This window comes from Penicillium antarcticum (assembly GCF_028974205.1).
Source record: "Penicillium antarcticum strain IBT 31339 chromosome Unknown utg000007l_segment0_segment0, whole genome shotgun sequence".
Lineage (NCBI taxonomy): Eukaryota > Fungi > Ascomycota > Eurotiomycetes > Eurotiales > Aspergillaceae > Penicillium > Penicillium antarcticum.
In genome coordinates, this window is record NW_026695305.1 from 933,085 (window position 1) to 947,116 (window position 14,032).

The 14,032-nt window shown below is 49.9% G+C and overlaps 2 protein-coding genes across 2 annotated transcripts; both read right to left on the minus strand.

Annotated features, from left to right (window-relative positions):
- Window positions 1-3,755: 3,755 nt before the first annotated feature.
- Window positions 3,756-6,704, minus strand: N7508_007501 (uncharacterized protein; the record flags this gene model as incomplete). Its single annotated transcript, XM_058465565.1, has 5 exons — window positions 3,756-5,269; window positions 5,359-5,717; window positions 5,781-6,211; window positions 6,263-6,470; window positions 6,526-6,704. The coding sequence occupies 5 exons, from the start codon at window positions 6,702-6,704 to the stop codon at window positions 3,756-3,758; spliced, it is 2,691 nt and encodes an 896-aa protein (XP_058317967.1).
- A 6,787-nt stretch (window positions 6,705-13,491) lies between these two features.
- Window positions 13,492-13,887, minus strand: N7508_007502 (uncharacterized protein; the record flags this gene model as incomplete). Its single annotated transcript, XM_058465566.1, has 1 exon — window positions 13,492-13,887. The coding sequence occupies one exon, from the start codon at window positions 13,885-13,887 to the stop codon at window positions 13,492-13,494; it is 396 nt and encodes a 131-aa protein (XP_058317968.1).
- Window positions 13,888-14,032: the final 145 nt, after the last annotated feature.

Here is a 14,032-nt window from a genome sequence, read left to right on the forward strand (position 1 = left end):
GTGACAAAGTCATGGCTCACGGTTGATATATTTCCGGGTGTGTCCTTGCCGATCGGCTCCTCTCAAAGCAATAAAGTGTGACGGTCTCACGTATACATAGAGGTGGATAGTGTTTGAAGATGAACAATCGATATTCAGAACAACTATAGTTGACTCTAGATGCAAGACGTAGCGCGAGGAAGCAAAAGAAAGGTAGCTTCCTCGCGTTCAGGGGAACCCATATACAATATGTGGGTCCCGCGCAGATCATTCTCCATCCGTTCCGTATGCTTCATGTATATCCTTGACAATCCATAGCATGGTTCTTAGGCACACTTTTAGTCGCTCCTAGGGATCAGACTCATGGTTCCCAGTGGACCTATATCATTTACTCCCAGGAACGAGTGGGTTCCCCGAGCTACAGTGGGGTCACCCATCGGATAATATTCAAATAGATAGCATGACCATACTATCTACATCTGTTCCTCGTCCCCTGAGCACGCCTACAGCTCCTGGGAGTGGACAGTATAGCTTCTGGGAACTAGAATTGGGCTCCTGTAGCTTTATATCAAAGATATACATGAAGCATACGGAACGGATGGAGATATGATCTGCGCGGGACCTACATATTGTATATGGGTTCCCCTGAACGCGAGGAAGCTACCTTTCTTTTGCTTCCTCGCGCTACGTCTTGTATCTAGAGTCAACTATAGTTGTTCTTAAGACCGATTGTTCATCTTGAAACACTATCCACCTCTGTGTATACGTGAGACCCTCACAAGAGGATCTACAGCTCCTGGGAGTGAACTGTATTGCCTCGGGGAACGTGAGGTGGTACCCTAGGAGCTCTTAGGATTGTAGAGGAACAGCCATGTATGATCGCTTGAGCAAGTCATCAAAGCGCTCGGTCAAATGCGGTGAAAAGCGAAAAAGGGCAGCAGGAGATGGCGCACAAAGAAACGCTGAGTAACACTGAGCAACTATAGAACCGGCCTCTCGAGTCTGCCGGATAGGAGACTAATGCACCTTCGCTGGCCCGTTCTCTGCGAAGTGGCATGGGTGCGTAGTGACGTCAAGTATTGGCAATCGGCTGAGAACAATCTTGTAAGGGATGAAAAAATTATCACTGGTAGACCTGGGGGGTTGGCAGGGTATTAGGGGATGCACGGACATCAGAGCAAGTGGAGATAAATAAGCCAATAACATCTAATAAACACCATCTTCCTTTTGCTGCTAAAGGTGGTGATCAGTTAAATTAAATTAATTAGACAAATAAAACATACAGTATGATTTCCTCGAACAAATAAAAATATTCACCAAGAACTTATTTCACGTTTGACATGTACATAAAGACAAGGACCGTGAACACTAACACTGCCGTCAACAACTGTTGACTTCCTATTTACTCAACGTTTATCGAGTTCGTCTGTGTGCAATGGTCAACACACGTCCGGGATCAACCAATCCACCCGATTTCCACAATAGCATTGCTTGAATGGCATCCGTTTCCTCACTCTACTATGACGAGAGCTTGAACACGTTGAATCGGCCTCTTAATGCCATTGAAAATGAGCGGCCTCTCAATTCTTCAATCTTCAACGTCGCCGCACTTAAATGCGTTTGCCTGTCTTGTTCTGGTCTAAACCCAGCTAGCTGTTCTTCTGATTAATTTACGTTATGTTGAGTTAGGGAGCTACAATCATCGCTCCTATTATCATGCTCACGCTTAATGCAGGAACTTTACCTGTCACTCCTGGGAGCGAGACAGATTGTTCCTGGGCTCTCTACCTTGGGTCCTGGAGCCACACCCGTCCGTTCACGGAGAGCATTGATTACTTCTGGGAGCAATTGTTTTGCTGCCCGCAATGATTGCCCGTGTTTTGGACCCCGCTTATTATCTCGCAAGACCCACGTTCCTAGGATCATATCGGCCCTAGGATCCATAGCATGGCTCCTAGGCACGCTCTTGGTCGCTCCCAGAAGTCAGCTCATAGTTCCCAGAGGACCTACCGCTCCTGGGAATGGACTGTATAGCCCCCAAGAACTAGAGTGTGTTCCCTGGACTTTAGCGTTTAGCAAGATCGGTGCCGGTGGATCAGTGGGGTCACCCACACTTTTTACATCCGTTCCTAATCCCCTGAGTACGATTCCCGGGATCACGAGGGCTCCCCAGAATTAACAAATGATTCCCAGAGGTGGCTTGGGTGTTGGGTCGCTGACCAAACATTGTGCCTTTTGGCCAGATGGCGTAGTGGTAAAACCCAAGCATCCATAAACGGTCACATCTAGTGTGAGGGTCTCACGTATACATAGATATAAAGAACAACTATAGTGGACTCAAGATAGAAGACGTAGCTCGAGAAAGCAAACGAGATAGGCTTCTCGCGTTCAGGGGAACCCCACCATGTGGGTCCCGCGGATCATATCTTGATTCACCCTGTATGCTTCATGTATTTCCTTGATAGCTAGGAATAATTCACGTCTTTCCAGGAACTTGCAAAGAGAAGGTGATTTACGTAGGGACACACTGGAGAATAGGGACTCACTACCCTGTGACCCATATAAACCGTAGTCAGAAGACCGAGGACCCTTATGGTCACTAAGCCAGGGTGGCCGCCAGTTGACAGTTACAAAACACACCTAGATTAGGAGCCGTGGACGTACGTCCAATGTGGACCTGCGTCCACGGCCGTCGGTAATTGGCCTTGTGGTCACAGCTCCCCAACCACGGACTCACATCTCCAGGCTTGGGACCTACCTGGACATGATTCCACAGATCCATGATATATTCGGCTTGGTGTCACTCGATATATGTCTAGCTTGGACAGCGAACCACACAGGCCAGGAGACACTGTTTCTATATCTTTAAGGGCCTGAAAGCACCCCAGGGTAGGATTACCAAAATTGGACAGCGTAGTATCGGAGACGTCCAAGAAGAGGACCAAATACTGCGCCGGTAGAGTTGTGTCAAGTTTGGATATATGTCTCATGAAAGAGGTGCTTAAGGGTACGCGAATAAGTATTTCAGGTGATACAAGTCCTGCGATACACTTTTGGTTTCGTTAATGCCCACACCGGCCGCGTCCGATTGAGAACTGCATGTTTAGTCATCTCCTTGGAAGCCAATCATCGATCCGATGTACTTACCTATATAAAGGCCGCGGAGCCCACTTCGTTTGCATCCCTAGCATCACCCCCTTCCCTCTTGTAATAACCTGGTACGGCTGAGATTCATTGATTCAATTGTATGGAGCTCCTGCCTACCGAAATCCTCTTCGGCATTGTGAAGTGTCTTGACAATCGAGAAATCAAACTTGCATCGATATATCGTCTCCTTTGAGTACGTCGCCCCAATGTTGCTAAATCCTGATCCAGGGACCAATCATCTAAGGAAGACTGATCTTGAGCTAGATACGAAATTATGACGCTTTCAGAACGGAGATCCTCAGGATCCTCACTCCTGACAATTATGTCGATATATGCGAAGTTTACGATGATGTGGACGGTCGTGAGGACTGGGACGAATTGGAATATCTTTCAGGCGATCACCCTTCATACGCGTGTTTATAAGACGATACGACGGACATGTGCTGAGCAACAAGAGATCATAGAAGCAGGAAGAGACTCAACTTTGATTAACCTCCATTCAGAGTAAACGATAGTCTGGAACTAGTATCAATGCTAAGCCAGAAATGCTTCCGAGATAAGGTCTACAATCAATCTACTGAACTGCATCCAAATATACGAACAAAAAGAATCATCCCCAAGGCCACAAATCACTGGGCTCGTAATCGCTTTGACCGACGTGGCGTATATCTAACACTAGACGCTTTCGATTTGCCTGGCCGTCCTTTACCCTTCTGCTGCCCCCCAGGCTGCTCTTCTGGGCGCCGAATTTTTCGAGACGAGCGCGTCGCATGCTGTGATGAAGATTCCAGCTTAGGACCAGGTTCTATATTTGCCGCCTTTGCTGTTCCCCTCGTCACTCGCCGTGCAAAATTCTCCGCCGAATTTGAGTCAGTGGTCGTCACTGGGCATCCAGAAGAGGAGGCGGAAATGTCGGTTTTTGACGGGCAGGCTGATGGCTTCAAGACGGCGATAGGGCCGGGTCTCATCAATCGAGGATCAATGTTTGTCATATCAAAATCGACAGAGGAGGCGGGAGTTTCAGTGCCTTGCCGATTCTCTGATTCCATAGATGTTTCCCTGGAAGAACCGTCACCGTGGCTAACCCGCGGCCTTTCGGTGAGATGACATAGTTTAATATTGATATCATATTTGTGTTCTTTATTAGCATGGGCTAAAAATTCGGTGATTTTGGCAAACTTGGGAAGAGTGCGACATGCTTCCCAGTTGCAGCTGATCCCGTCGTGTGCATGAAGCAGATGAGAGTCGATGAGATGACGACGAAGTGAGTCCGGTCGCTTGGAAGGAAATTTATGCGGAGGAGGATTCGACGCCGAGCGACGAGATTCACCAAAGCAGATGATGCAAACGTCTGTTGGACATATTTGCGTATCATCATCAGACGCCAGTTTCTCGGGCTGTTCAATAGGTATGTTTGCCTCTTCGTCGAGATCCCAATTAACACGGTTGCCTCGCCTGCTCGGCTCGCAAAGCAGTAGAAGCGCAACCATGTCCTTGGTAACCTGAATGCGTCGAGTAAGTAATTTGTCCACATGGAAGTCTTCTGCGTCAGGACCGTAAAAGTTCTCCACAAGCCGAGCTCGTTCAGGAAATACGTAGTCCGGGATAGGGAGCTCCCAGTCTTCTTCAGCGGAACTATCAGCATCGCGTTCCTCAACATCAGATTCGCCGAGAAGCATTTGCTTGATCTGTCGGTCAACTTCAATCACGGGAGCATTATTAAAATAGTCCTTTCTGGCTGTCTCGCGAGTTTCGATCGCCAATGTTTTCCGAAGTTTGGCCAGGTCTTTTTTGACAGTCTCATGCCTTTGGAAGAGGTGTGGAAAGGTGTCACGGGCGTTCTTGATTGTGCCAGCCACAGACCGCATCTCCGCCATAAGCTCTCTTTTCTCGCGTCTCAGTTGCAGAATTTCAGGGTTTTGGCAAATAGCACGTTTATGAGCTTCGGTAAGATCAGATGGTGCCGATAAATCTCTCTTCCTAAGCATGCTCCCGGCGAAGCGTACCAGACCTTCTTGGGAGGGCCGAAGAAGAACGACATGCTGAAGGTCGCGCGCAATAAATTGTGATTGGTAATGCTTTTCAAACACCGCGTCACCAGACTGCCCGAGCACCCTTTGTCGCTCCTGGCTGGTAAAATTTTCTGCGAGTAGATAGTCAGCTCCGTTGCGAGTGATCCCATCTATCGTAGCGAAAATGAATCCATCATATCGCGTTCAGCAAGTGACTTACTGTTGACTTCATTTGCCGTCCAGCGGCGGTAATTGTAATGCCCAATATCGTCTTCAAATCTAGCATCTCGACCCAACTCCTTGAGCGCCTGCCGACTTGAATCATAGGTCATTGGCAAAGACCCATCAAGTCTGTAGCCGTATGGAGTACGTTCAAGACGTCGAAGGAGAGGCACATTAAGAACCTCGGGCTTCCACCGGAGGGGAAGAGATGAACTGCCTCTTGGAACTCGTAGCCGCCAAATGAGCTCTGGTGTGAGGTCGGCATTGGCAAAAGCTCCATCGCGGAAAGCGAACGCAATGATCTGAGCTATCGGGCAATATGCCAGTTGATAATCGCCGTGCATGAAAAATTTGGTTCTGTTGGCAAGGATCAGTATCGAAGTTGGTTCATGAGAAATTCGAATCAAAATTTCAGCTTACCCATCAGCGCCTTCCGGTCGACCTTTGAGATTGCGAAACTCGATGATGGCACAGAGGACATCACGTTTACTTTGAAGGTCTTTCAGGTAGAAAAGTTCGATATCGCGATAGCAGACCGAGTCCGGAAGATCTTTCAAGGAAATGTGCTTTGGAAGATCACTCTGGAAGGTGTCATCCCGTTTGCGTTTGCCCAAAACTGGATTGCCAGGCGACGAGGTGTCTTGAGGAAGCAAGACGCCAGGTCGCGTGCCTGTAATGGCGGACCAGAGCTGGACTGTAGCAAACTGAACAATCATGCTCCCGTGACGAAAGAATCTCGAATGGACCCAGTGATGCCGGTAAATCACGCCAAAAGCATCCACATCTAGAGTATTTTTGTCCTTTGTTCGTCGGGGAATTTTGCGCTCGGCTGGGAATACACCTTCGAGAAACTTTTCCAAGGTAAGCATACTCTGTTTAGGAACAGACAGGATATAACTTACTCGTCGCATCTGTTGACGGGCATCCTCACCGACGCGGCGACGGGCGAATAGCTCGAAGTATTGACAAAGGCGACGCCAGTATTCATCATATGACTGAAGCAGTTTCTTTCGTGATGTTTTAAACATCCAATCAAAAAAGTTCATGTAGATCGTCTGATCCTCCAAAAGAAGAAAGTCCACATAATCCTCGTTCGATTGAATGCAATATCTATTCCCGTGTTATTCTCAGTCACAAGACTTTTCCCGACCAAGTGAGCACTCACTTTCGCCAATAACGTTCGACGACGGCGATGCCTTCTAAGGTCTTTGGCTTAAAGTTTGGAGGGAGCCATCCAAGACTGCGAAAATGTTCCAGTCTGGCTCGAGTTTCCTCGCAAAGAATGGGATCGGTCCAGTATTGGTGCTCATCAGTTTGAGCCGGATGTACCGGCGTAGGTGCCATGGAGGAAGTCAGATACAAAGACCAGGGTGGAAAATTCGTGGTATGGGAAACGACAACGTAAAGGTCGGCTTGAGGCGTGCGCAACGAGGATGAGAGAATGGGAGGTGCGAGGACACCGGAAGGGAGGAATGGCGAAGCATCTTATAGGCGCTTAAATGAACTGGGCGAAAAGGGAGGGGACTCAGATTCAGCCGAAGGGGAGCCATTTTCGGCGTCGTCTTGGTCGCCAGTGGAAACGAGGGGAACAACTGTGCAAGTCGAGCGTCAACATCAGGACCGGAGGATGACTAACAGAGCTAGAGTGGGTGCAGAATAGTGGTGTTACAGGGCAGTGGGCGGTCAAGGGGCGGCTGGACATTCAAAGTTACGGGTGGAAAGGAAGCCGTTTCTGGCGTCAAAAGTGGTCATTTTCGGCGTCATTTTCACAGGTCCTCATATTCTATTTGTAAAATACCTTAACGAGTGGTTCAGCAGAGATGGTGACCAGAACGGATGTAAATTAACAGAAAAACTCGGGACGAATCAGCATTTTTATCCACCCGAAATAGGAAATATCTTGGCAGAATTGTGCAATTCAGGTTCCGTCAGGTTCGACCCTGACTCAAACCTGAGGTTCTCAGGTCCAACTCCAGGTTCAGGCTCCAGTTCCGACCTGTGGAACCGGAGTCGGACCATGCGGAGGTCTACTGATGCATGTTTCTCGGCCCATTGGTCGGCTTTGCGGCATGCCGCTCTGAGTTTCTTGATGGTTTCGCGTTCGCTGTCTCCCTTTGTCATGAAGCAAACATCGTCGACCCACCCGTTGCTACTCACACCGTTAGCGCAGTTCTCAACGAGGTCTGCGTTGTAGATGAGATATAGAATGGGTGAGATCGGTGATCCTTGAGGGATGCCTGTTGGTGTCGGGATTCAGCAGGATGTGCCCTCGGGCATACGGATCCTTGTGCTTCTATTGGTCAAGAAGGCCCTCACCCAGGGAAAGAAATGTCCCAAGCGACGTTTTTTGAGGTTGTGTAGTAGACGTTCATGGGAGACGTTGTCGTACGCTCCGGACACGTCCAGCATCAGCAGAGATACCACTGGCTTGCCTTTTCCCCATGCGGTTTTGATTCGGTCGATGATAATGTGGATAGCATGATCGGTGGATATGCCCTTTCGTCCGCCTAGATGGCTACGTGGGAGCAAGCCGTTGGTTTCTGCTGCGTAGCTGATCCGTCGCGCGACAACTGTCTCCGAAAACTTCCCGAGCGTGTTCAGCAACGCGACGGGTCTGAAGGATTTTGCGAGCTGGTAGTCACTTTTGCCTTGCTTCCGGAGCACCACCGTGATCGAGCGCTGGAAATGTGACGGGTTGTAGCCCGTGTTTATGCACGCGTTGAATAACTGGACCACTGTTTCTAGGTTCACCGGTATCTCGATAAGCTTGTGCCAGAGAGAGTTTGGTATACCGTCTTCTCCGGGTGCTTTCCCTGCTTTCGCTCCTCGCACCGCCTCCTGTATCTCCTGAGCGGCGACTGCTGGAAATTCGATCTGCTGTGGGTACTGGAATGAGTCTGTGTCGGATAGATCGGCTGGCGGAGGTTCGGGGAAGAAGGCAATCCGGAATGCCTCTGCTTTTCGTTCCACTGTTTCCGCGAGAGTTCCAGGCATTTGGGGATCTTGTATTTTCAGCGAAGGAGTGATACCCTTCTCGTAGGCCCCGTCTCGGTCTCTTGCCCATTTGGCTAATCGCCACATACCCTGTGGGCCATCTTCAACGACCTGCTGGACTCGGCGCCGGTGCGCTCTTGACAAGGTTTTCTTGACGAGTCGCGTTTTCTTGTTGCGTGCTTCCGAGTAGCACATCCAGTCGTAGGGGTCTTTGATTTTCGTATGTCTGCGACGGAGGCGACGAACTTCTTTGACCGCAACTTTACACTCGTCGCCAAAGTCGGGGTTCGACCACGCGGATGGTTTTGCCCATGGGGTTGATTCCTCGATTGCTGACTGTATCACTCCCATCAGCTCCTGGCATGTGGCTTCTATCCTTTGCGGATCTGCCTGGTATAAGCCTCCTGTCTGTAGACCTCCTTCGATCTTCTGGATAAGTTTCTGATCATCAGTGGCGCTCCAGTTTCTTCTCTTCTGCTGTACGGCGACTGGTGTAATAATATCCAGCACAGTTCTGATCGGGAAATGGTCGGATGCATGTTCGATGTCATCCGCTCTCTCGCAATTGATAAGCCTGTTGACAAGGTTGGATGTGATGAAGGTGAGGTCAATCACTGACGACTGATCGTTTCGAGACCAGGTTGGTCTGCCTTGTTGGGTCGTCAACTCGAGTCCCCATTCATTGGCGATCTCTAGGAGTTGCTTGGCCTCTTGATCGGCCCTGGTCCCTGGTCCTCCCCATCTCGGGTGATGCGCGTTCATATCTCCAAGGATGATGTGTTCTCCATGGGGACGTTTTGACAGCTCGTTTCTTAGATGTCTAAGGGTATTGTTGCCCGGCCTATTGTAGATGTTGTGTATGAAGAGATCTCTCCACTCTCTGCCCTGATGAGCCTTTCTGAGCTTCAGTAACTGGTAGTCCTGTGAGACGAGCTGACACGACCAAGTGCTCGGGTCAAGCCTTTTAGACACAAACAGGCATACTCCCGGTTGGGGGAGATCCGGGGCTTGGACCTGATCGTCCTGGCCTTGGGTTGATCCGCCGGCAGCTGCTTTTGGTGGGTAAATTAGCTGGAATGTTGCCGTCGCTGGTTGATGTGTTGTGTGTTGTAGTTCGTTCTTCCATGGCTCCTGCACCGCGACGACGTCCAGTGCGAGGACGTTTTTGTCTCTGAGAAACGTTGCCATCACTGGCCACGATTTGTGTACGTTATATTGAAGAATCTCAAACATTTTCATTGGTGAGTTTGCTCGTCATCACTTCGTTCGCTGGCCTCGTGCCATACTTCATCATTTGGGTCTTCGATTGTCGGTGTATCCGTCACAAAAATCGGCGGAGACGATCCGATTGGTATCGCTTGCCGCTCGCTGCCTGTATTTCAGAACCACCAATTTGCGGTATTCGGGTCCCTCCGGGTCCAGTTCCTCCTCGTCATCGGGCTCGGACGTGTTACCGGTCTCGTTGACAGTGGTGACCTCGTTGATGAATTGGGTAAGTTGGTGTTCCAGGCTATCCTGCTGAGTGTCAGGGTGGGGGAGATCGGCCGGAGTGGGTTGAATGCTGAGCCATTCATTGTCGTCTGGTTGCTCATCCATGGTGTCGTCCGGCTCGCCTGTGCGGCGCCTTTTCAAGGCCGCTTGGAGCCTTGTTGACCCTTGGCATGCTAGTGGTATCACTGTTGGTTTGGGATTCTTTGGCCTCGTTCTTGAGCCTTTTGGGCGACGAGGGTCTCTTTTGAGCTGAGTAGGCTGGATAGGCTCAGTGTTCTCCTCTGGTGATATTTCTACTTCTATTGCTGCAACCTCCCCGTCGATTACAGCATCCTCGAGGTTCTGCGCGGGTTCTTCCCCCCGCTGCCCCTCCGAGGCGTGTATCGACGCTTCGAGACCGTTCGACGCCATGGAGTCTGCCCTGGTCGAGGTTGCTTCTTTGCCGGTGCTTGCCGCCACTCGGAATTGCATAGGAATGCGGTGATATGCAGGGCAGTTGGCCAGCGCTTGTTTAGCTTCATTCATCGCCGCAGTCTTCACTGGACACTCTCGACTTGTAGGACGGTGTCCCTCGCCACAGTTGGCGCACTTCACAGGTATCGCTTGCCCCTTTGTCGACGGACACTCCCAGGTCGGGAGTGCGTCGGCGCAGTGGCCGCATTTGAAAACGTTGGGACAGTGTGACTGGATATGCCCCGGCTTTTGGCATTTTCTGCATAGCTTCATCCGCCCCTCGCGGCAGAATCGTGATGCATTATGGATTTGCTTCCCCCACACGACCCCGGTGATGATAGCACGATTAGCCACAACTGGACTAGTGAACTCGATCAGAATCGAACCCTCCGCCCTTTCACCCGGACGCGTCAGCCATCCCAGATACTGGATCTTGGAGTCTTCGCCCCAGTTGTTCTGTCTGAGCAGTTCCGCTGCGACGTCGGCCATCGTCTCCGGTGTAAGCTTCATCGATTTCACGGGGATGTGGTATGCCACGACGCCCCACGACGGTTCCTGGATCACCGACCCAGGCCCAAAAGCCCTCAACCATGCTGGGTGCTTGCGAAGGACCTCTGCCCCTGCAGCACTGTTAGCTATCATCGCCACGTCACCCGAGGGCAGTTTGCGGGCTGCGACAAATGAGGCCTGCTTAGCCAGTACCCCAGAATTCTTCTGTCGGGCATTTGTCGTCCTTTGTCGTTCGGCCCGTTCAACCAGATCCTTCGGCGTCAATCCTCGGATCTGCTCCCGGTTTGGCCCTATTTTGACGATGACCTCCCGATCCTCGCGAAGTTCGATTTCCGGCACACCTGGAGACGACGTGCCGTTGCTCCGGGTGTTGGGTGCCACAGCCTTGGTTAGATCGCGTTGCCATTCTCCGGCTCGGAAGCTGCGCCACGCTGCAGCAGAGTTCGCCGCGGGTGTGGGATAAAGTTGTCGATAAGGTGCTTGTTGTCTTTTCGATGGTGTCGATTCGCTGGTTCAGACGTTCGGTGTCGAGGTTGATTTTGGTCAGCGCCTCGAGCACCTTGGCCATCCCCTGGCCGTCGCCCCGTTGGGCGTTAAGTGCGTACTGGCGGACGGAGCGAATATATCTAGTGACATATCGGTCTTCCGTGCCACTGTTTTCGATGTGGTTAAGCACCCTGCGGGCCCCTTCCGCGATCTCGTCCATGGATCGGGGCGGGTCCGCGAGGGCCGTGATTTTTGGTGTTCCTCTCCTAACAGGGGGCAAATTCTGTGCATTCGCACCAGTCGCAATCGCCGCTGCCATCTTCCCTATGAAACAGGTATCAGATGGTAGCGCTTGAAGTTACGACTACGGTAAACTAATTCTTGAGGTCCTGCGACCTCTGGTTGGCTAGATATTCCAAGAAAACGTTTTTGCCAAGAAAGAGTTGTTCCTCCTTGAGAACATTTTCTTAGTATATTATACAGAGGCTGCGATTAAGTAAAAAAATTCATGAAAGACGGCGTATTGAGAGGCTCTACAGGAACGGCAAAGTAAGCCGCAAGGAAGAACTTACTGGTCCCCCCTTTCTTTTTCACGATACGAATATACTGTTGTGATTCTAGTACGCTATAATGCGCCCGGGAAAGAAGGGAAAAATAACATCATTGCCATGAGTAAAGATTTCATAGGTTTCGGTGGCAAAAAGGGTTGTTGTCTCTTTGCCGTAGATATTCCCTACTACATGCTGTCGGACTAACAGGTGTGTTTACGGATTATAACCCGTGGGTCACAACCTAACTCATTCAGATTCATCCTTCTAAGCCGAAACCCCCCTTCTACTGACAAGGGTAGCACAAGGTTATGACCCCATACTATGAAGTAGCTTTTGTTGGGGACAGGTGTGGGGTAGGGGATGTCAAAAACTTATAAAAACTTATGTCACTGTAGAGATTAAGAGAGTATACCAAGAGCCAATGAGCATACGCGATTGATTTTGAATAATTGATGCATCCGAGAGAATATGTGCGCAATTCTCATGTGTTCGATAGCTCTGATTATACGATACTGTTTGCGGCAGGTTTGTCTGCCAAGGCTCTCGTTGGATACGTCATTTTCCTTTTTTGCGATAGATGCAAGATCCAGGAAACTCCTGGATTTCCCGAGTCCGCGTCTAGAGAGCTAGAATTCGACCGTTTCTCATCATGTCGATATAGCGGACAAGACAGAGCGTTCCGATGTCCCATCTTTATCAGGTCGACCAGACTCGGAATAGGCCTCCCCATCACTGCACTGTACTCCGCATTCGCCGTAAAAAAGAAAAGAGCAACTGTGTGGTTTGCGGGATTTCCAATCATATATTGAAATGAACTTTCTTTATGGATAATCAATAAGTAGATGTCATAGTGATGAAGCCGTTTGACTTTCTTTTATTAAACCCAAATTCCATCGGCTGTTCATTGACGTCACCACCAGTCTTTTTCGCTTGATCGATTCCACTGCCTATTCTCAGATTCTTCATTATTATGCACGGCCTTCGACCTGTCCGTCGTTCATTTCCAGGGTATGGATCTAACAGAGGTGTTATATATCGTGGAAATCTGTGTGAAGCCCAAAAGCTCTACACTAGTTCTGGTTTTTGCGGTTTGATGGCTAAATCTCTGACATCAGAATTCTATAATGCCTTAAAAGAGCCGATGGACACGGCCGATATGAATGTGTTTGTTCTTGATTTGGGAGTATCGGTGGTGGATTCGAGGAAGGTTATTCTACGCTTGCCCATGAATGAATTCTATCTGTTGTCGGTGCTCCGCCTCGCCGCTTGGCACATCTACTGTACCTCTTGTGGCGTCTTAAACTCCTTCTCCACGCCGCCAAGTTCCGGTGAATGACCTTGTGCGCAGCCGTCGGGCAGAGCCAGTGGGTTTAAGAGCGGTTGATTATCCGCGAAGGTAAAAAAAAAGGGGGGGGGAGGACAAAACAAAACAAAAAGCATTTCATAGTCTGGTAATCCCTTCCTGGCCACAATAGAAAATAGTCCGAAACACCCTGTTTTTGTGCATTAACACGGAACCCGCTTAGCATCATGCGGAAAGTACGCTCATTGACCCTTGTCGGATTTGTAATTCTTTTGGCGGGCCTTTCTATTTATGCAGGTAATGGCCACGGCAGTGGATTTATCCACAAGGTCCGATAGCGATATCAGTTGTTGCTTTGGGGGATCTTGCGTGGGGCATTTTGATGTTTCACAGAACCATTCGCTTCGTAGTCAACTGCATCGAGCGCCAGTGGCGTGACGGGGCCAGGGCTTCGAATGGGATCTAGCCGCGGTGTCGAAGGTCCCGGTGTAACATTGTCTAAGAATTCACACCACCATACAATATCGCGAGGCCCCGACGAGGGACGGTACACTTGTTGTTGCGATTGAAGCGGGTATGTCGGCTGACGAGTGGCGTTATGAGAAAATGAGGTCGACTGATAAACGTCAGGATGGAAGGGCTGTAAGCTACCAAGATGAGTTTCTGGCATCATCTTGATGGAATCATGCGACGTCCAAGGTTGTGACGCCTGAGCAGGATTAGGGCGGCGAGGGGACATGATGCCAAAAAAAGAAAACCAACAAGAGAGCAGAGCGAATGTTCAGAGCGTGTGCGATTGTACGGCCGGGTCCATGAAAATGCGGCTTTAATTTCACGGAACCATGAGAGACGTCCCCAGCTCGAAAGTATTGCTCGATTATAGT